General features: G+C 37.5%; 2 protein-coding genes across 6 annotated transcripts; one reads left to right on the forward strand and one right to left on the reverse strand.

Annotated features, from left to right (window-relative positions):
• Nucleotides 1-859: 859 nt before the first annotated feature.
• On the forward strand, nt 860-4,135 carry LOC110112492 (7-methyl-GTP pyrophosphatase). Of its 2 annotated transcripts, none has more exons than XM_020844740.2 (9): nt 860-1,017; nt 1,106-1,177; nt 1,261-1,335; nt 1,430-1,510; nt 3,021-3,174; nt 3,262-3,353; nt 3,492-3,533; nt 3,619-3,699; nt 3,775-4,135. In XM_020844740.2, the coding sequence occupies exons 1-9, from the start codon at nt 988-990 to the stop codon at nt 3,844-3,846; spliced, it is 699 nt and encodes a 232-aa protein (XP_020700399.1). In that variant the 5' UTR covers nt 860-987; the 3' UTR covers nt 3,847-4,135. The 2 variants fall into 2 exon arrangements, with proteins under 2 accessions (XP_020700399.1, XP_020700400.1); XM_020844741.2 differs by having other exon boundaries at nt 861-1,017; nt 3,105-3,174.
• Nucleotides 4,136-5,012: 877 nt separating this feature from the next.
• On the reverse strand, nt 5,013-22,007 carry LOC110112502 (sucrose transport protein SUT2). Of its 4 annotated transcripts, none has more exons than XM_020844752.2 (6): nt 21,270-22,005; nt 16,115-16,839; nt 15,914-15,977; nt 15,761-15,804; nt 5,735-5,912; nt 5,013-5,432 (listed from the first exon to the last, which is right to left on the reverse strand). In XM_020844752.2, the coding sequence occupies exons 1-5, from the start codon at nt 21,874-21,876 to the stop codon at nt 5,736-5,738; spliced, it is 1,617 nt and encodes a 538-aa protein (XP_020700411.1). In that variant the 5' UTR covers nt 21,877-22,005; the 3' UTR covers nt 5,013-5,432; nt 5,735. The 4 variants fall into 4 exon arrangements, with proteins under 4 accessions (XP_020700411.1, XP_020700410.1, XP_020700412.1 ...); XM_020844751.2 differs by having other exon boundaries at nt 5,013-5,425; nt 21,270-22,003; XM_020844753.2 differs by lacking the exons at nt 5,013-5,432; nt 5,735-5,912 and adding an exon at nt 6,084-6,598 and having other exon boundaries at nt 21,270-22,007.
• Between the last annotated feature and the right edge of the window lie 310 nt (nt 22,008-22,317).

Below are 22,317 nucleotides of genomic sequence, written 5' to 3' on the forward strand. Positions count from 1 at the left end.
GATAAGCTTAGAATAAATTATTTAAATCAAGAAGTAAAAGTTCAAAATAGTCTTATTGATAAATGTTTGATATAATCTCAAACTTTCGCATTGTCCCAATTTAGTCTCTCAATTATTAAAAAATGATTCATTATAGTCTCATAGCCTAAAATAAAAGTTAAAGTTAACTCTGTAGTTAAATATAAAGGGTAATTTGATATTACAACTTGATATGATATTATATTACTTATATTGCTCTATTTTATCATTTAATGTATTATATCAAATATTTAATCTGCTACATAATAAGAGTAAATATATTGTGAAAAAAGTATATTTTATTTAAAGCAAACCTAGACATGTCTACTCCTTATGGAAGTCTCATGTTACTTGTCGTCTCGTTCTCACAATATTGAAGCTCATTGTGATTGCTCGTGGTCGCATGTAGTAGTAGGGGTTTGGATGTGAAAGCATGTCGCCTCACTCATGGCTGTCTAGCTTGTGGCGCACCGTCTCGTTCGCAGTTGCATGCAACTTTGGATGTCAAACTGAAGCTCGCCGTCTTGCTCGTAGCGTGACTCGTTGCAAGTAGCTAGAGGGCGAGACGTCTCGCAGAGAATGTTGTCTCGCTCACAGCTTCTCCTTCACACAATTTGATTTTTAGTTTTGTTTTCAGGGATTAAGCAAGAAGACAAATATGAAACATATTTTACTAAAAAAAACCCGCAAAGAAACAACCGATCTAATCAAGGGATTAAATTGGATTGAGGGACAAAATTGGACAATATAAAACTAAGATTAATTTAAACATTTATCAAAAGTTCATGCTATTTTGAGCTTTTACTCCTTAAATTTCACTCTCAAGCTCTGCCATTGGAGAAATTATTGTACACACATTTATAGATAGTGTATATCAAATAAGTGTATGGTCTCCTGCCATTTTGCCGCCTATGCTCTACCAAAAATAAAGCCCATTACGAGTGGAAAACCCTAAACCTTGAGACCGTGATGACTTCCAAGGATTCTCCCTCCTTCAAGGTTTTTTGCTTCAATTTTTTTTTCCTACTTCTTTTCGTTTCGGTTAATATTATGCACCATGCTTTCTGTTACTGTAATCGAAACGCAGATAATCTTGGGCTCTTCATCCTCATCTCGGAGGCAAATTTTATCCGATATGGGATACGAATTCTCCATAATGGTTCGTTCTATATTTTGTTAAATTTCCTCACTTGTTCCTGTGTATTTAAAATTTTGATTTGAGAAAATGTGGTATTGGTTCAGGCCGCGGATATAGATGAGAAGCAGATTCGTATGGAAAAGCCGGAGGAGCTGGTGATGGCCCTAGCTGAAGCCAAGGTGAAAGCCTTGGATTCGCTTAAGTTTCGTTGTTTTGTCGTCTTTCACCCATTCCCCTAGGGTTTTCTTATTACATTTTCTTTTGGTCAACTAGGCAGATGCAATTATCAGTAAGCTTCAGATCAATGAGTTCACGGAGAAGGATGAGCCCACCCTCTTGATAACAGCCGATCAGGTATACAAATTCTTTCATCTTCTTCTTTATTCTCGCTTGATTGTTGCTAAACTCTCTCTCTCTCTCTTTTATTGGAAATACTGTAATGTCACATTTTTCTTTTTGTCTTAGGGTAACTTAAATTGAAGTGAATTTTAAAAGTAAGAAGTTCTAAAATGTTCAAGATTAGTTATTAAGAGAGCGAAATTAGAACTTTAAAATTGAAGTATTGAACCAAAGTGGATGTGGGATAAAGTGAAAAGTGCAGTAAGAAAGTGCTAAAGAAGTTTCAGGAGATTCTAGAAACATGGGTGATACACGTCTTTGTCAGCTCTTGTATGCAGATCTTTCTCTACTTTAGGTTTGGCAACGATGGCTGAGCTTGAGCAAGAGCTGATTGCTAGTGCGCAAAGTTCAAACTAAATGATGAGGAGCATTTGTGAAGGGCCACCACCAAGGGAGGAAGTGCTCATTAGTGCTAGAGCATTTAGATACAATTGATTTTAATTCAAAAGATAACTATTTTTGTGCTTTGTTGATTCGTCAAAATTAGTTTTCCTAACTCATCTTGGAAGTGATGGGCATTTTAGGAATTTGGGGGCTTAAGGTATATGGCATGGGGTGTATAATCTGATTTGGGGATCAAATTGTATTTTTTTTAATTGAAAAATATGAACTGAAATGAAGTCCTAGTCCGTTGTCCTCAATGAATTGAATGTGATTTTTCCCATTTTGTTATTTACCAACCATCAATTGGTGTGTCTTGTTTGATTTTAGGCTAATTTTAAATCTACGCATGATTTCACACACCATCGAAGGATTTCAAGTGGAATTTCATCTACTTTAAAAGCATGTTCAAATTCACATATAGTTTGAGTTGAGCAAAATTCAAAATTTCAAGAATTTTGGGGTTAATTTACCTGAACTCAATATTGTCCATTTTTTGGGTGAGGATTTTTTGAGGGGTTCTCTTATGAGATGCATGACTTATACCATTTAATGGAAGCATATTGAGGCTTGCCATTATAACTTAATATGCTTTTTTTTTTTCTTGCAATTAGGGTTGTTAACGGTTCAATCTCGAGTTGTAATAAGGTTGAGTTTAAGTTGGCTTGATCTGGTCTCCCATTCAATTCATCATGGCTCATTAATTTTGAATCGAACCCAAAAATTATCTGATTACAATTGATTTTCAATATCTTAAGATAACCTGCACATATCAATTAAAGTCTAAATATAAATGTAATGTGTATATTACATATATTCGATACCCACAAATATATTTCAATTTGATCTTATTATGTTCAATCTGAGCCATTTTGAACAATCATCAATCTTTAAGTCAAATGCATGGGCCCAATTTGTAACTCTACCATCTGTTTTATCTTTGTATTGTTTTTGGTTTGGGGAAAGATATCATTTTTCCATTATCATACAGCCTTGTACGTTTCCTCATTAAAACTTTGTTAAATCTCAAATTTAAAAAAAAAAAAAAATCTTCTCATTAAATTTTGTTTGTACATGGATTAAGAGCACAAGAAAGCCCAACTGTGTTACTATTCTAGATTTTGCTCGAGACTGGCATTTCAGTATTTATGTTGCGATTTTTCTCAAGGTTGTTGTCCATGGAGGAAAAATCAGAGAAAAGCCTTCCAGCAGAGAAGAAGCACGGGAATTTATCAAAGGCATGCATTTATTTATTTTTACCGTAGAGGTTTAACTGAAAGAAAAGCCTTCCAGTATGACATGTTTTGCTTTTAAATTTATTTCAGGATACTCTGAGGGGCATGCAGCCACTGTGGGATCTGTTGTTGTGACCAACCTCAAGACTAGCGCTAGACAAAGAGGATGGGACAAAGCTGAAGTGTGACATTTATTTTTATTAGATTAGATGTTTCGTAGTGTTTATATATACATTTGTATATAATTTATGGTTCTAAGGATTTGGATAGGAAGCGTGTCTATCAATGAATTAAAAGCTTTTTATATCTTGAATTTGCAGGTATATTTTCACAAAATACCTGATGAGGTTATTGAAAACCTGGTATTGCATCTTTTCATGCATTGCCTAACATTTTTGAACAATATTCCTTTTGATCAATCAGATTTTTTTGTGGACTCTTTTTCAGGTAAATGAAGGTGATGTTCTTTATGTTGCAGGCGGTTTATTGGTAGAGCATCCCTTGACTTCTCCCTTTGTGGAAGCAATGGTAAGTTACAGGTTCTTTATTCTGAAGAATTGTGTGCTATTTGGCATCTCTGCAAGGTTTTTGGTTATTTTGCAGGTTGGAACTCTTGATAGTATCATGGGACTTCCTAAGCATCTAACAGAAAGGCTGATCCAAGATGCCCTTTGACGTTCATAAGCATGATTTCAAGAAGCCTCGATGCTCTAGACTTTCATTTCAGCCATTCATTACTCATTCTTATAATTTATTGATTGGGAATTGCTGTTGCTAGCCTTAAGTGCTGCAGAAAAGAACGGTTTGAATATTTTAGTCGTCGCCGTTTGGGAATATGTAAGTGTTATTTTTTCAAATTGAAGGAGAGATTTGATTTGGATCTTCGTTATGGCTTGTAATGAATGATTATTGAGTTGTGCTTTGCTAGAATGAATTGAGATGGGAGATTTCTTGAGACCACCAACGCATTTGGGGGTTCGTCGTTCTTCTTCCGTTCTGTTCTATGCCTCCTCTCTGAAGTCATCATTCATCGATATCTTCAATACCCTAGTATATATTTTCATCTCTGGTTCTTTTTCCTTGTTAGATATGTTCATCTTTTTTCTATTGCCTATAGAACAACTTGATATTATAGCAAAAACTCACTAAGGCGTCCTCATTATTAGCTTGGGTTGCACCACAAATTTTGTTCGCTATCTTGACCACATAAGATCTGCTTTACATTTTAACATCCACCAGCATTCCTGTAAACTACAATCCTAGACCCGAATATAAAAAGGAAATGGTAGCTTCATTCTGTTAGCGCAAAGAGTCCTTCCAAGGCTTTTTTTACTTACATTTTAGATAATGGAAATATTTGCGCCATTTCCCTCTCACCGGTATGCATTTCTCTAGCACTCTATTGACTGAGTTGTGGATTTCGTTAGATCTGGAATACCATTGAAATACCTCTCATTCAAGTATTAGTAATATTTTCTTTTTATGTGGTCATGATTTGTTAAACGTTTGATTTCTACTAAGTGCCTCAATGAACTATCATTAATTTTTTTTAACTTAATACACTTTTAAAAATCTATTTTTTTGAAAATCTTTATTTTAGTATATTCCTAGGTTCAGAAGATGGAGAAAATTGAGGGAGGACATTTTGATCAACGTAAAATGTTTACTAAATAATTTAAATTTTTTGTTTTAAAGCAAATTTAATGAGCAAATAAGGCTAAAGATTCAACAAAATTACCCTGCTAACTCTAGTTTACCTACTTGAACGTTGGGACATGCAAACTATAGGCATATGACTTCCTCAGTTATATAAGTGCAAGATGATATAAAGAGGAGAAGCATGATGAATATATCATTTGTTCATAGATGCCCATGTAAGCTAACAGGGGGGGGGGGATGTTTCTTTTCATAGGAATCAACAATACAAAACAGCTCAAGCAAAGAAATTATTACAGTAAATAAACATCGAATCAATTCAATAAACATTAATTACGAATGACAACAAAAATCATGAAGCCACCATCTTCCACTGAAATCTCTCTGCATTAATCTCAAATGGTGCCCGATTGTGACTTTAAAATAGTTCCAAGATTATACAAATATAATTCAAAAGGATTTTTATTTCTGCTAATCAGCATACGAAGAAGCTCATCTCCCCCCTCATCAGTTGTCTGCAAACTTTATAAAGAGGATGATATCCACCGCCTTCCACAAATTATCCTTCCCATAAAGAATGGCTTCTCATTGCATCTTTCTGTTACCTCACATACCATCAATAAATATTAAATTCTCAATAATAATACTAATGAGAACTTAGATCTAGGATTATGATTGTGATCACGTTACCGTCTAAAATAAAGGGAAAAAAAAATCAACAATTTTTATTTTTATTTCATACTCTCGACAATTAACCAAATCAGCAAGGGATGAGACAAGTTAAGTATTGAAAACTCACCACTTTCATTATTCTAATAGAATTTATTATTACATTTTAGCCAATCAGATCTATGAATACAATACGAGAGCAAAGATGAAAAAATGAATATATATGTATATAAAATACCTTATCGGCGGTTCTTTGGTTTTGCAGGTTCCTTTGGTTTTGCAGGATGTGTCCGGGGAATAGCAATAATGGCCGCCAAGCCGCCAAAAAAAGCTGAAGCTGCTCCCACAGCAAAGGCGGGAGAGTTCCCACCTCCAAATAACTGATCCCATGGTCCACTTCCCAGAGATACAATGATCTGCTTTTGCATTACTACATTCAATAGCAGCAAGATGATAGTAGTACCAACAAACTAAAACCAATGTAATTTGGCAAACCCCAAATACTCATTCTACCTTTTTTAGAGCACGTTTGCAATCATGGAGTTAGAATCAAATACATATTTCAAGAATACAAATACCCATCATTATACCCATGAAAATGGAGAAATCAAATTCATATGAAAACGAACGATCCAGACTTTGGAAGATGTACACAATGTGCACGCCCTCAACTATGGTGATGGCTAGGAATAACATTTACTGTTGGTAGAATTCTCAAACAACCACCACCACGAAACTAGAATTAAAATGTCCTAGTACAAGGTGTTGTATGCGAGGTGAAGGCCTCCATTGTGCTAGGCAAAACCAAGTGATTCAACCAAATAAACAACTTCAGCCATGTTCAGTACATTAAACCGTTCAAGTTCTCCTTGTTGCACGAGTTAGTTGATGTACGTTATTTTTTCATGTTTCTTTACTTAAACGGTCATGTTGACCAAATGCACATTGTTCGCTAACGCCAAGGAGAGACTAAGATTCAAGCCCAATCTGAGTTTCAAAGATCATTAGAGCAAATCTTAAATCAACAACATCCCGAGCTATGCAATAAGAAAATCAAGATGCTCAGGGTCCTCTGGAAGAATCAAACCAGGCAGGAAGCTTTCTGCAAGGCAGAAGTCAAGTAAGATGCTTTTTTTAATTAAACTTCTTCATAAATGTATGTATAAATTTTGAGGACAAAATTCTTCTAAGGAGCGTGCATTCTAAACACTTGAGTGCTCACACACGAGAAAATTTTCTTAGCATTAAACTTAAGAAGGATGGTTAAACCAAGATAATAGGACTTTTGGTTAATCAACTTTATAGTGAAATTGAACATCTCAATGAGACAAACCCAACAACATCAAATTTGATTCAATCCGAGCACAAATCAAGGGTCCAAATCATATTTTGATGGTTCAAAGCATTAGACCACCAAATGATATATGAATATGGTATGCTTATAGTCAAATCCAGCGGCTCGGAGAGACGAGTCCATTGAGCCCAATATCGCTGAATTTTGACATCATTAAGGCGCCCAAATGCTCAATACATACTCTATGATCAAGGGAATCACTATGGCCCGTCCGATTGAACACTCCCAATTTACCCTTGATCTTCTCATTATTTACAAGTCATGTCACTCTAAAAAATCTATAAATAGGCCCTCATTCTTCACTGGGGGATGAAAGGAGAAGGAAAGAAATTGGAGAGCTTTCTTGCCGACAACCACCGCCTAACCTCCGCTCGTTCGGTCAACCACATAACCTCCGCTCGTTCGGTCAACTGCCTGACCTCCACTCATTCGTCGACCACTGCAGGACTTCCGCCTGTTCGTTGATCTTCGTCGGACTTTCGTCCGTTCATCGATTGCCGCCAAATCTCTTCCCGATCATCGTCGAACTTTCGTCCATTCGTCGACTGCTGCTCAATCTCTTCCCGACCGTCGTCAAACTTCTGCATGTTCCTCGATCGCCGCCAGATCTCTCCCCGATCGTCGTCAGACTTCCGTCTGTTTGCTTGCCACCGCCGAATCTCTTCCCAACCACCGACCATCACTGGACTTCTGCTCATTCGTCGGCTGCTGCTGGATCTCTTCCCAACCACTGACCGCCGCTTGCCTTCGTCCGTTCTCTGACTATTGACAGAACTCTTCCTAGATGCTATTAATCATGGATCTCTTCCCAAATATTATCGTCTATCAACTACGGTCTCTCTAACTAACATCTCCAGACTACAATCCTTCTAACCAGCATTGCCAACTACAGTCATCCCGACCTCTATCGCCCGCCAACTATGGTCCTTCTTTCCAGCCACCATCGCCAACTACGATCCTTCCAACCACCGTCACCCGACTACAGTCCTTTCGACCACTGTCGTCTGGCTACAATCTTTCTGACGTCTATTATCTACCAACTATGGTCCTCTTGACCTTCATCGCCCGCCGACTATTGTCCTTCCAACCACCATCACCAACTATGATTCTTCCGACCACTGTCGCCGACTAAGGTCCTTCCGACCACTATCATCTAACTATGATCATTCTGACCTCTGTCATCTGCCAACTACGGTCCTCTCGACCTCCGTCTCCTGCCAACTATGGTCATCTCGACCTCCATCGCCAACTACGGTCCTTCTAACCTCCGTCATCCGCCAAATACGATCCTCTAGACCAACGTCGCCTGACAATGATCTTTTCGACCTCCGTCGCCCAACAGCGGTCCTTCCGATCACCATCATCCGACTACGGTCCTTCTAACCTACATCGCTTGACGACTATGCTCCTGCTGACCAAACGAACATATTAACATTGATTCTTCCAACTCCCACCATATAATGCACTCTATATGATGTACATTTGCTACATCGAGCCAAAACCTTCCTCCTAAGGAAGAGCCTTATTTGTAATCAACTGCAAATATTAGTGGATTTATTCAAACTAGGCAAGGCCCCATGATTTTCCCCCTTTTTAAAGTTTTTCATGTTAAAAACTGTGATGTCTCTTATGAGCATTGCAACCCTAATTATTAATTTGTTTCTGTGTTGGATATTATACAAAGCTAGGACGCTAAACTTTATATCTCTCTACCGCCGAGAATATTTTATGACGCAACAGTATTTTAAGTATCACACATTGAAGTTTACATGTAGAGTTCTTAGAATTAGTGATGTTTTGGACTATATTCATTTGACTAATAGGCCTTGACAATATTATATCAAAAGATGAATCTATATACATGCTTAACTTCATAAATGATTTCTCACGAAAGGTATGGATTTTCATGCTTAAGCATAAGATTGATATATTTGATATATTCAAAAAATGCAAGGAACATATTGAGATTAGTAAGGAAAGAAGTTCAGGATATTGAGGACTAACAATGTTACAATAGCATTTTGTTCCTTTGAATATGAGAATTTTTGTGAGAACGAAGGCATTGTAAAACAGAAGATTGCAATGGACGCAACTCTGCAGAATGGAGTGATGGAAAAAAATAAATGTGATATTCTTGGAAAGGGGCATATGAATGTTGATTTGAGGAATGATTTTTTTGGCAGATGATCAATTTGCTAGTTGGTGAATGGATCTTCAGCTACCACTATTAAGTTGAAGACTATAGAGGATGTATGGTTACTTCATCCTAAATATTACTATATTATAAAGATCTTTGGTTGTTCAGCTTATATGCCAAAGCCTAGAGCTAAGAAGTGCCCATTCTGATGGACTGGCCAATTTGATTGGGAGAGAATTAGAAAGTCTCCTAATAAAGAGGGAGTTGTTTAAGAAGGTTCTTAATCAAAATGGAATTATTTAGAAAATTTTTAATTACAATTTGGAAGGAATTATTTATAGCAAGAAATCTAATTTGAAATCAAAATTTATGAGAGAATCATTTAGGGATAGGAAGGAATCAAGGGGGAATTGTTTAGGAAAGTTTTAATTATAATAAGGAGGGAATTATTTATGTCAAGAGATCTGATATGAATTCAAATATGAGAGGGAATTATTTAGGAAAATGGGGCTGATTTGAGGGGGAATTAGGGAGTAATAATAGGGTGATTTCAAGATTATGATGTTATTTGCTGAATTTAGATTGTTCTTAGGGAGTTTTGGGCTCTAGTCGTCGGCTATGAATTTGGGACAACCGGGCCATCCTCTTCAATAGAAGATCCATTGTATCTTGTTGTTTTCTTCCGTATATCATCAATTAAAAAGAATTTTCTCTTATTATTGCTCTTAATTCTTCTTGAAGACTGTGTTTGGGATTGTTGTAATTTAATTTCAGCCAAGGGAGATAGGATTTTTACAAGAACTTCCTATCAAATTGGTATCAGAGTCGTGTCCTGGGCTGAAATATAAGTCTTCATCTGATGTGAAACATATGTGAATGGAGGGTGAATTAGGAACTTGCACGCTTGATCTAGAGAACAATATTATTTAAAAGCTTTTAAGCGATAAAATGACAAGATAAAACACGAGTGGTGTCATAAGTTTAGGCTAAGTCACATATATAAAAGTTAAAACCACAAAAGTAATCAATTACTCTTAATATTGAATGCGAGGTAGGTTTCAACAATGAATCCCTCCACTAACAATAAGACTAGTCACTACAAGATGATCCCTCGCTCAACTCTTCCAACATCTAGGCTTTAGCGGAGAGTAATTAACAAGCTTCTTATGAATCAATTAACTCACATAGTAGGATAACTATGAAGATAAGAGACTAGGGGAAAGAGTTCACCATTATCAAGCACTAGGTAGTAGTTGGAAGCCTCAGATCAGCAACCTCATTAGTCTCCAAAGTTTGGACAGCAATATAGAATGACTAAGGAGTTCTTGGCAGCAGTTAGGGGCCTTTCCGTTGAAGGTGTGGTGATGGGGAGCCTGCTGAACTATGTGGACATCAACTTTGGATAGCAGTTTGGCAGCTCCTGAGTGGTAGACAGCAAGTGAACCTGACTTGGACTCCTTGGACAGCAATCGGAAGGCCCTAGACAGCAGCTTTCTAGATCCTAAATCTCAGGGCAGCACTTAGAGCCATTCCAGATTTCTGGACAGCAAGTGGAAGGAGGGGAAATCAGTGACTTTCCTCTCCGGGTTGCACAGGAACTAAGGGATTTTAGTGGGGAATCCCGTGGGCAGCTGTGGGAGAAATTATTTGGGATCCAGTACTTGCTTAGGTGGCCAATATAATTAAATTTGGATTAAGTGAAATTGACGGGCTGAATTTGAATTTGAATTTGAATTCTAATTCTAATTGTGAGAATTAAAGTGGATGAGAGGGAATTTAGGGAGAATGAAATGGGGAGCAATTAATGCAATAGGAGAGAGAAAAGCCCCATGAAGGGGGCCGGCCACATATAGAGAGGGAAGAGATTAATTGTCATTAGTGAGTGGGGACCACAACACTAATCAAAGACTTATTAAAATCTGAATTAAATCTCAGATTTTGTAAGAAAAGGAAAGTTTCCAAATAGGAGGGCTATCAATTAAGATTAATTTGAATTTCAAATTCAAATTAAAATTCAATTAATATTATAGCCTAAAATCAATGAGTTATTTTAGGAAAGTAGTCAATGCTTCATGAGAAAATTGAATTTAAAAAAAGAAAAGAAAAAAGAACAAGACCCAAGAGGGGACGGCGGCAAGGTTGGGTGGCTGTAGGGGGATCGGCGGGTGGAGCTCTTGGCCGGCGGTGGGGTTCCAGCCGGGGCTAGGTTGGGAGGGGCGGCGGGATGGTTTGGTGGGGAGAATCGTGGAGAGGGAACCAAGGGGGGAGTGTCTCGGACCTTGGAAAAAAAGGAGAAGGAAATTTAAAACCCACAAACCTCAATTCTTCATCCGTTAGAACTCACAAAGAAATCTACAATACTACCTCCTCAAGAACTCACAAAGAGATCTCGAGAAAGTGATACGAACTCACAAAGAGATCAATAAGAGAAAAAAAAATTTCATTCATCAACTCCTAGTACAATGCATGAGGCCTCCTATAAATAGGCCAAAATGAAACAAAAACTAAAAGACATAAATGCCCTCAGGGCTACAATATCAAATGACCACCCCTAGGGGTAAAATGAGAAAAAAGGAAAACAAAATAAACTAGTACATAAGACACAAAAGAAAATAATAAACTCCACATCATAGCCGTCGATCTTCTGATGTCCTCATCATCATCGCTAATTTTTGTTGAGTTTGTTCCCTATGTATTGCTGATTTTTGTTGTTGGAAGACTAGATTCACTATTTTGGTTGTCCTTTTTGTTGTTTGGAGTCTAGATCCAGGTACATATAGCAGGAAAAAAAGTAGAAGTGCTAGAATGGAAGTTGGACAATTAAAATCTGATTTTGTAGAAAAGATTTCAGTTTTTTAAAATGCAACTTTCAGCCATCCATGAGAAGATCTATGAGAAGTTTGCCATCATGGAGGAGATAATGAGCAAGATGCTCGAGTAAACCAAAATAATATTATCGTAGGTGGGAGAGCCGGCGACGACCAAGGGAGTGGAGGAAACGCTAATCTGATAAGGAGAGGGGAAGATCAAGAGGTGAAAATGTTGGGGGAAGAAGAAAAGATGCCACATTTGGAGCCACTTCCAAGGAAGTGAAAGGGTGAAGGAGCGGATTGTTGGAGTTGCAGAGTTTGGAAGGAGAAAAAGATGGGGAAAAGATAAAAGCATCAGACATGGTTTAGCCACCCCTAAAGCAATATCGAGGGTGTTACAGCCAGTTCAAAGGTTGCCTCGTCCGCGGGATTGCGAGCATGCTATCATCTTGAAGGAAGAAGTCTTGCCTATCAGTGTTCGTCTGTACCGTCATCCTCAAATCTAGAATGAAGAGAATGAGAGATTAATCAAACATATGCTGGAGGCATGAATCATTTGACCCAGCGACAATCCATTTTTTAAACCAGTGCTATTATTCCAATGCTCCAACACAATTTCCTTCGTTCCACCTTGAGAAAAAGGTAGCACTTTGGGAGGGGAGTATTGATGGACCGGCCAATTTGATTGGGAGGGAATTGAAAGTTTCCTAATCAAGAGGGAGTTGTTTAGGAAGGTTCTTAATCAAAGGGGAATAATTTAGGAAAATTTTAATTACGATTGGGAGGGAATTATTTAGGGTGAGATCTAATTTGAATTCAAAATCTATGAGGGAATTATTTAGGGATAGGGAGGAATCAAGGGGAATTGTTTAGGAAAATTTTAATTATAATAGGGAGGGAATTATTTAAAGCAAAATAACTGATTTGAATTCAAATATGAACGAGAATTATTTAGGAAAACAGTGTTGATTTGGGAGGGAATTACGAGAGCCTATTTAAGACTAAGAATAAGGTGATTTCAGGATTATGATATTATTTGCTGAATTTAGATTGTTCTTAGGGAGTTTTGGGCTCTAGCCGGTGTCTAGGAATTTAGGAGAGCCGGATCTTCCTCTCCAATAGAAGATTCATTGTATATTGTTGTTTTCTTCCATATATCATCAATTAAAAAGAGTTTTTCTCTTATTATTGCTCTTAATTCCTCTTGGAGATTGTGTTTGGGATTGCTGTAATTTAATTTCAGCCAAGGGAGATAGGATTTTTACAAGCGCACTTCCTATCACATTCTTTAGGCATGCAGATTAGGTGCAAAGATTTAGGCTTTGGTGTACCAATGCCAAGTAAATTGGATTAATGATCAACAAGGATGTCAATTTTGACAGGTCAAGCATGCTTCAACAAAAATTGGCATGTACTGATAATTTGGGGAAAGACAAGATAGTAAAAAAGTATGTCATATTAGAGATTGAGCTTGAACAATCTTATGAAAGCTCACCACAACAGATTAATGATTTGTGATTGAAACTCCAACAAAGGTGACACCATCACAACCAGAAGAAACTATTCATTCCAATGAAAAAAGGGATGTTAGATACCACAAAATTTTGTTTATGAGGACTCCTCTTGTTGTCATATGGTTGCTTATACTTTGAGCATTCCTGAGTCTTTTGTTGATCAAGAGACAGTCACTTTTGTGAAAGTTGTCTGTTAAAATGAATCAAAGTAATGGACCACAATTATAGCAGAAGAGTCGGACCCTTTGTAGAAGAATGATAATTTGGATTTGGTTCAACTCCTAGAGATAAAAAGATCGTTGATTGCAAATTGACTTCAAAGCACATAGATGAAGACTACATTAGATACAAATGATGATTGGTTGCAGACTACGGTAAGGAATGTGTAGGCTTCAATGAGGTTCTCCACCTATTGTTAAGTATAACTTTATTCATACTCTGTTAGCAATGGTTGTGGTACATGACCTTAGAATAACTGGAGGTTAAGGCAACTTTTCTCCATGGTTATTTTGAATGAGGAGGTCCATATGAAATAACCATAAATATGTAAACGATGATTTAAGTGCATCATTTGAAATAAAAGATTTTGGTTTAAGTGCTAGAAAATCTTGTTATGAGATAAAAGATATAAAATCAACACACTTTATTTCAAACACAATAGAGATAGGATGAAAAGTTGTAGAAAGAATGAGGTTTCAATTTCTAAAATATTGGAGTTCAAGAGTATTGATATTCACTACCACATCACTAAAGAAAAGATTCAAAATTGCGAGGTTTCAACATCTAAAATATTCACGGAGCACAATCTTACTAACATGCTCACAAGGGTGGTCATAATTCTCAAGTTAAGACAATGTTTGGACTTGATTAGTTTGTGCAACTGTTGATGCCCTGTAAAGCCCTAGGTGATGAGTAGGCTTTTGTCATTTGAGCAGACATGGTTATTCAATTTAGTCTTGTTGATGGGGATGATTTAATGTATATATATATATATATATATTTTTTTTTTTTTTTTTTTTTTTTTTTTGTGCTATATAAAAATAACATAAAGGTTGTGGAAAACATATAATTTCTATTTTGAAATACGTGTTTCCTATCCATTAATCTAGGAGACTGACTGATTTATCTTTTGCAATAACACACTTATCTTCCTAGAATCATGGAGTTATCGACTATAAGAATTCATGCATCAAAGATCATTTATTTAGGAAAAATAATTTCCTTTTCTTTCATATATGCTTCTTGTTATTCCTCTATATATAACTTATCTATATACGGCCAAGAACTAGCTTGTAATTTATAATAGAATAAAAACAATTCTATCATTTTCTCATATGGTATTAGAGCCAAAGGGCTTTTTGTTTTCACTCTCTTCTCGTGTGCCAACTTTCGTCGATAGCAAGCCCTTTTCTCCGAGAGAGTCAGCCTTTTGCTAAGCAATGTTTGCTTGTGTGCTTTTTTCTCAATCCCTTAGTCAACTATTTTTAGCTGTTGAAGTTGTCGTGGATATAAGAAAGTTTTCCTAGTAAAATACAATAATTAAAAAAATGTTAAGTGTATAAATTGGGACTTTAAAATATCATTGTATGAGCATACTCATAAAGAAATATTTTTTACACAATTCTATCTAAATCAAAGTTTAAATCCAAATTGTAGCGACTTAAACAAGGCATACGATGATGAAATTACCAAGTGGCTATGCCCATATGTAAAAAATAAATTAAACTAATTAGAAGTACAAAAGCAATAGAAAAATCCTACAAGGGTGGTTTTAAATAGAAAATTGGTAAACTTACGAATTAAGAACAAGACTTTTGTTCAATGATTCATGCGGAACGCCCTTAAGGATTTAATGATTTGAATACACTTGCTCATAAAGCATACAAATGTTTTAAGATCACATTCAGCAAAAAACTAGAACAAGAAAAGAGTGGGTACCAACCATTCCCATTAGTAAGTGCTTTGAAAATTATTGCAAAAGTTTTGGGTTCTTCCTCACCTACACCATAATAAACTCCCCAAAGTTCTGGGTGGGGAAAGAAACTATAAAGGATTCTTAAAAAATAAATGTTGTACAAAATGTGCCCGTAGGCTTGAGACCTCATGGAGCGGAAGCATAAGCTTTAAAAGACACTAAAGTTCAATAAACACAATTTAGAACTTACGAAACATGTTTACAGACAATCTAAGATCTCCCTATACAATTTTTTCAAGTATCTAGTTTGTCTGACTGCACGAAATACTTTAAATATAATGTGATTTAAGCTCTTATTTTATTTTTTTTTTACAACACCAAAAAATCATTTCAAATGAGAGTAGCAATCCCTACCTATTACAAAAACCAAAATAAAATAAAATAAAAATAAACAAACAGATTTTTAAAAAGAAAGAAGGCAACATTATTAAAAAGCATCTAATCTAGGGGGAAAAAAGGGCAAGAAAAACACACCTGAGGGATCACAATTGCCAAGTTTAGAACACCCATCGCAAGTCCTACAAAGCCAAGCATCAGCCCATTGAGCCACATTAAGATATGAAAAGAAATAATGCATATGTTGACAAATACATCACAGGGATTAGTAATTGAAAAGTTGGCACTCACCTTGTCCAAGCCCTAAAGACTCTATACGAGCGGATATCAATGCATAAGGAAGACTATAGGTGATCTGCAAAAGGTCAGCATAAATTGATAAATAAACCATATTTCAACTGTAGAGGCAACCATAATTTGGAAACAGAAAAGCTTAGGAAATTCAGAGATAAAATATATTGCAAGACAAAGAAGAAATGTTATTTACTCAACTGCCAAAGGCGCGCCCAGGACGGTGAAAACAATTAGAGCAGCAACAACTATGCCAGTCGGTGGCAATCCTGTGCTCGAAATATCCATATTTTTCAACACCGCAGTTATTATGAGCATTGCACCCAAGCAGAAAGATAAAATAATGCTTGAAATTCCCCAAACTAAGCCAGATCCCAACTTTCTGCAAAGTTTTTCCAGCATTACCGAAGTAAACCCAAGAACAATAGCATTCAACATTAGCCCGAAAGCTCCCATCCTCACTCCTGTATGATAATTTTGCCCTCCATTTGGATCTCCTCTGTATATTTCTCGTCCCATCCAATCAGTGTCAAAGAGGGTGAAAGGAAACCATCCTATCCAATTAAGGCAAGTGACAATTAAGATTATCCAAATAGGCAATGTTATATATCGAAACACGCCCAGCAAATCCCAAAAGAAAGCCTCTTGAGCGGGTGTTTCCTCATCGGGTGATGAAGAGGCTCTAGAAAGGGGAACTTCCTTGACTGATGATATACTTATATATGTACTTAAAACAAGAAGAATAACATCAACAAGGAAAACTGACTTGAGGTTCGCACAATTTGTATTACAAGCTGACGTGAGAGTAAATGGTAAGATCTTAAACCAGCCACTAAAAGACCCAGCAGCATAGCCCAGAACACTACCCAAGGCCATAAAGAGAGAATAATACGCATTTGCTACCCGAGTTCTCCTGTGATCCTTCCCTGTAACAATTGGACAAAAATAACAAAATAAAGAAAATATCAGCTACGTGCAAGTTTTGCATGGCTAATGTAACATACCCAAAGCTTTGACTAAGCTAAGGTATTAACTATAGAAAACACAAGCATTTAAATATATGGCTCATATTACACGATCTGCAACAGTAACGCACTGATTGTTAATTTTTCTGGATATTTGTAATGTACAGATGAACTACCAGTGTTAAGGAAATAGCCTGCATACTGTAGCACACAATGGTCTCTCCAATGCTCAAATCTATTGCATGCTTAGAGTATCACGTTAAAAAAGTATATAATAACAACAATATGTTTAATACTAGGTGAGTATCCATGGAACAAGATGTATAAAACAGATATTAGCAAACATACCTTATGATCAAGAAATCTTATACATCCATATTCAAAGAACTAGCTACTTAGAAAGCACAAAACCTTGTTATTATTTACACCTAGATAGATCCTGGGAATATAACAATCATGTAAAATTTGTAATCTCAAAATATCATGATTGCATTTTAGAATTATATTTATGCCATAAGACAATAGAGGTGGCATGTTTCATTAAAACACTTGATATGCCATCAAAAAAGTGTTAGGGAAGATGACGAGTAAACACCAAAATGATGAAACAAGCAAAAAAAGTAAAAGCACGAAAAAAGTAAAGGGAACCAGGATTTAATGTGAAAAAACTCAAAATAGAGAAAAAACTACGGAGTCACACCACACCAAGAAATCCACTATAGAAATTGGGAGAAATAAGTACATATATGTCTTCTCTCTCACTCTATCCTTGCTTCTTTTCTCACATGCACCGTTTTCAACGTCTACACAAAATACAAGATAAAGCAAAGTAAAATAACCTCAAGGAACACAACCCTTCAGAAAAACGAGAAAGAAAACCGCTCAGTCCGTCTTGCAGTGTGAGTTTGGGGCATTGCGGAGCTGAAGCCTCTGTCTTGCACCACTGCAGTGCCGTATCTATACCGTTGCGGCGCTCTACTCTCTATCGTTCAGCATTGGAGCGCTCAGGAACACAGCGCCGAGGCGCTGTACGAAAAAAATAAATTTCGGGCACACCCGAACCCAATCAAGGAGTAAACCCCCTGCACCCCCCAAAGAACACAACAAGATTTAAGGTCCAAGACAACAAAGTAATCAGATTGATCAACACAATCAGATTCCACACATAACAACAAGTTTTGGCACAATATCATATCTCAAAGCACCCAATATTTAGGCCAAAGACTTTTGATATTGATTCCAAAATCATATGAACTCTTTAGAAAATGTAGAATTAAGACAAACCGATTCAAATAGAAGAACCCAATAATATTAAGAATGCCTGAATATGAGACAAAATGAGTCTAAATCAAGCATTCAAAAGCATAAGTGAAATTTTCCAGACGCCATTTAAGAGGTAGAACATCCTCCGATTTTGCAAACTTATAGTCAAACAGAGCATCTCGATGAAATGAATCTAATGAGCCCAAAATTGCTCAATTGCAATTTTGGGTTCATTAGACATTAAGATATCTACAAATTATAGCACGATCAAATGAGACCTTTTTTTACAACTCGATGGAGTGTTTAGATTTTTGGACATCAATGACTATAGCATCCCTCTATAAATCTAAAATAGGCTTTATTTATACACTTTAAGAGGAAGATTCTTAGTTAAAAGAAATCCAGGATTCATAGATAATATTATAGATCAAATCAATGGCAGTTGTCAACTAACATCAATGCACTTTTCACCACCATCTATCAACCAACATCAAACAACCATCAACACCATCTGTCATACATCAAAAAATATCGACAATTTCTATCACCATCGTTAGATGTGGAATGTCAACCAACTTTTACACTTACTAATGCCATCACCTGGAAATGGTTGTCAATCCACATCGACGCCCGTTGTTGAAGCAAGAAGCTGCCACTACTTATCATTGATCATCAATCAACATCAATGTCTATCAACACCATCACCATATGTCAATCATAGATCAACAACAATGCCCACCATTGCCACCATCCAATGTAAGTCAGCAACTGCATTCAAGTATTTAACATCAGTCTTCATGGTTGTCTGGTACTCCCTCCTATCAGGAGGATTGCTAACTTAACTATCCACATCATAACCCAACATCATTTTTCAGCAGACGTCCAATATTCGTTAGCCATAGACATGATGCTTATTCTTTGGGGCCTAAGTTCCCCACCTATTAAAAAAATGAGAAAGCCAGCTACCCATTGTCTTCTGACTTTGACATTCCTTGTTGATTGTCATCCAATGTCAGCTAAGAACAAACACTAAGCTTCCTAGGTGCCTGATCTACCCTCTTCTCAGAAAGTGATTGATCGAACACCATCGCCTAGCTTTCGATGTTCATTGGACATCCTTCATTACCTACCAACAAATGATGTTCGACGTTCATCAATTATTGGTAGACATCTTGTCAATCTCTTGATCTCCCCTTTTTCAAAAGAACATTGAACCAATAGCCCAATCACAACATTCCTAGTGACTATTGTTGGAGGCCTACAAATAAGCGGAAGTGTAAGCTAAAGCCATGGATTGGAACGCACAATGGAGGCTGTTCGCGAGCAAGATTGAGCTCGATTCGGCGGGATTTCTCGTGGAGTTAATGCATGTAGCCACTTAGATCGCAGTAGGTGCACAGGTGGTTCTTTGATGGTAAAAACTGACCAATGTGGAGATTGTTATGTATTGGTCTGATTTTAGGATAGGTTGATCTGCATATAGATCTCATTAGTGTAAATGCTTATAAATAAGCATTGTATGTATGTTGTAAGGACACCCCTTGTAAGCCAGTGAATAAAGGAAATTGGATTTACTGTAATCTCCTTCCCTCTCCTCCATCTCTCTCTCTCTCTCTCATCCAAGATCAAGAAGAACAAGTTCTTCTTCCTTATTCTAGTTCTAACACTTTGAATAGCTTACACGCCCCCTTAGTAATTATGTGCAAGGATTAGAAATGAGTGAAGTAACATGCGGATGGTATTTAGCTACTCATCATTCCATGCGTCTTAAGTTTCTATGTCCCCTGGATAACAAAAAAGGGCTTTACAAGTTACGGCAAAACTTCACGTTCTCAGTTAAAAAATTGTTCATATATTTTGGCTGCATAGATTGTTGATGTCATCATGCCTGAAAACATATATATGTGGCATCCTGCTTATTCTTAATGCCTTAGTGTATTTCCTATGGATCGAAAGGAAAAATAGGAGGTTTAACCCTCTACCGTGTGTGTAACTCCTCTGGCTAAAAAGATTAACAGAGTTATCAAAATAAAAACATCGAGATGGAAAAATGGGGAGCTATTGAAAGATAGTATGTTTGGTGTTAGCTAAGCTATGCTTGGTAGTCCTGTTGTCTTTATGGTGGCCGATATTCTTTTATATTCTGATGGTGATGTGCTGGTCCACCATCTACTGATGGGATCTTTTAGCAGTTCCTCCGCCTGTAGACTTCCTGTGGTCTCTTCGAGCCAAGCTATATTATGTTGCCTGTAGTTCAAACCGTGATGCCTCTCCAGATTCCTTTGGCAGACTATTTTTTGGGCATGGGCAATGATGAAGCATGCCCTATCCTCCCTTTGGATGGCCATCCGGCAACCAAGGGAGCTATTGACTCGCTTTTATGAAACTTGCCTATTCTGAGTTCAAGCCAAACATGTTTTTCCTATTTATTTTGGTTTTTGATGGTTTATTTTGTGTTGTTTTGCTTTGTTGTTCCTATAGGTTTAGATTTTTGCCTCCTTTTGTTGCAGGCAGATTTTGGTTTTTCTTACACTTGTACACCTGTTTTTATCTTCAATAGAATGGGCTAGGCCCTAATTACACCCCCCCAAAAAAATCTATTACGTTTTTTTCTTCATTTAATGCCGTTGAGCAAGTCCAAACATTTAATATTCTCCAACTACAAATGACAGCATTCAATTTGCAAATTCACAAGACTCCTTTCCTGCCCTCCAGAACGATGACAAAAATAAATAACCAACAAATAATATCTCCCAGCAAATCAAACAACCCAAATTGAACTGGGAAAAGCATTCGTGGCACTTAATTAAAAAAGAAGTTCGTTTCTCTAAAATTAATAATCCAAGTCACATGATTTGAGGCCATTAAAAAAAACAAAGCTAATTAACAAAAAATCATCGTGGTTTCCAATGCCCTACCCTGAATCATAAAAACCCACCGCAAGATTGCCATTGATGGACTCATATTTACTAAACGAGCCAAGTAACCGGTACATACAACTAGAACTTGAACCGCCATAAAATTCTTCATAGGAAAGCACCGAAGGGAACACAAAAGAATCACCCAAGCTCTGTCTATTCCTTCTCACGCGCCACTTGAAATAGATAAGGGAGGATAAGAGGACGAACCTGTGAGATCGGCAAGAAGAGCCCTACAAGGCCCCTGGATGGTGTTATTTCCAACATCAAGAAGCCAAAACCCCACCACGAATATAGCAATAGCACGAGGCCGGACAACCGCATCAGCAGGATCGCCCAAAATACCGCCAATATCGGCCGCGTGCCCGATCAGTAGAACGGATACCGCGATGACGGCGGCGCCACCAATAATGAAAGGGCGGCGCCGCCCCAATTTACTATAGCATCGATCGCTCATGACGCCGACAAGGGGCTGCACGAAGAGCCCCGAGAGCGGCCCGCAGAGCCACACGAAGCTTGCAAACGAGTGCGGGATTCCCAGCTCCTGTACGTAGGGAGTCAGCAGCGAGAGCTGCAGAGCCCATCCGAACTGCACACCGCTCGCCACTACTGTCACTTGTAAGAGCAGCCGCAGCGGAACCCTAGCTTCCCGTCGGGGAGGCGGTGGAGGCGGAGGTGGAGGCGGGGGCCTCGATTTTTTGATGCGATCCCTACCGCTGGTAGTCGCTACTTCCGCCGCCGATGAAAGGGATGATCGCGGACGGCTTTTCGCCGGCGGCGGTTGTGTGCCAGTCAACTCGTGTGGTGGATCGCTCATCCCGATATCGGGCGGGAGATGAAGATCACAGCAGATTCACAGCAATCTGCTGTGTAGTGGTGGGAAGAGAGATTTCTTGGAGCCGGAAAGAGATAAGGAGAGTTGGGCCACCGGCGATTCGATTACCGTCACTAGGCCTTTTGTTTTGCCACTGTCTACTGCGGTGACGTTAGCTAAAGTTGACCTGTCATGAGTGTAAACAGAACGCGCCGAAAGACAAGAATGCGCGGGGTGGAGTGCAACTCCCATTTTCCTAGTAAATTGGGCCGCCACTGTCCACAGAGACAGTGTGTGTATGTTTACCGTTGATTAATGCTGATCATGAATTTGCTTTTGAGAATTACTTTTTTTTTTTAAATAATTATAAAATTATTTATTGATTCTTTTGACAATGGTATATTTATTTTTAAGAAAAAATTAATGGCAAAGACCAATTCATTA

This window comes from Dendrobium catenatum, unplaced genomic scaffold (genome assembly GCF_001605985.2).
Source record: "Dendrobium catenatum unplaced genomic scaffold, ASM160598v2 fragScaff_scaffold_1611, whole genome shotgun sequence".
NCBI lineage: Eukaryota > Viridiplantae > Streptophyta > Magnoliopsida > Asparagales > Orchidaceae > Dendrobium > Dendrobium catenatum.

Bases quoted from the DNA above. Each gene is read 5' to 3' on its own strand.
- LOC110112492 (XM_020844740.2), top strand. From the start codon at position 988: ATGACTTCCAAGGATTCTCCCTCCTTCAAG. The intron at 1,178-1,260 runs GTTCGTTCTATA...GTATTGGTTCAG, and splicing joins GATACGAATTCTCCATAATG to GCCGCGGATATAGATGAGAA. The intron at 3,700-3,774 runs GTAAGTTACAGG...GTTATTTTGCAG, and splicing joins CTCCCTTTGTGGAAGCAATG to GTTGGAACTCTTGATAGTAT.
- LOC110112502 (XM_020844752.2), bottom strand. From the start codon at position 21,876: ATGAGCGATCCACCACACGAGTTGACTGGCACACAACCGCCGCCGGCG. The intron at 15,978-16,114 runs GTTGAGTAAATA...GACCTTTTGCAG, and splicing joins TCCTGGGCGCGCCTTTGGCA to ATCACCTATAGTCTTCCTTA. The intron at 5,913-15,760 runs GTGTGTTTTTCT...ATGCAAAAGCAG, and splicing joins TGGCAATTGTGATCCCTCAG to ATCATTGTATCTCTGGGAAG.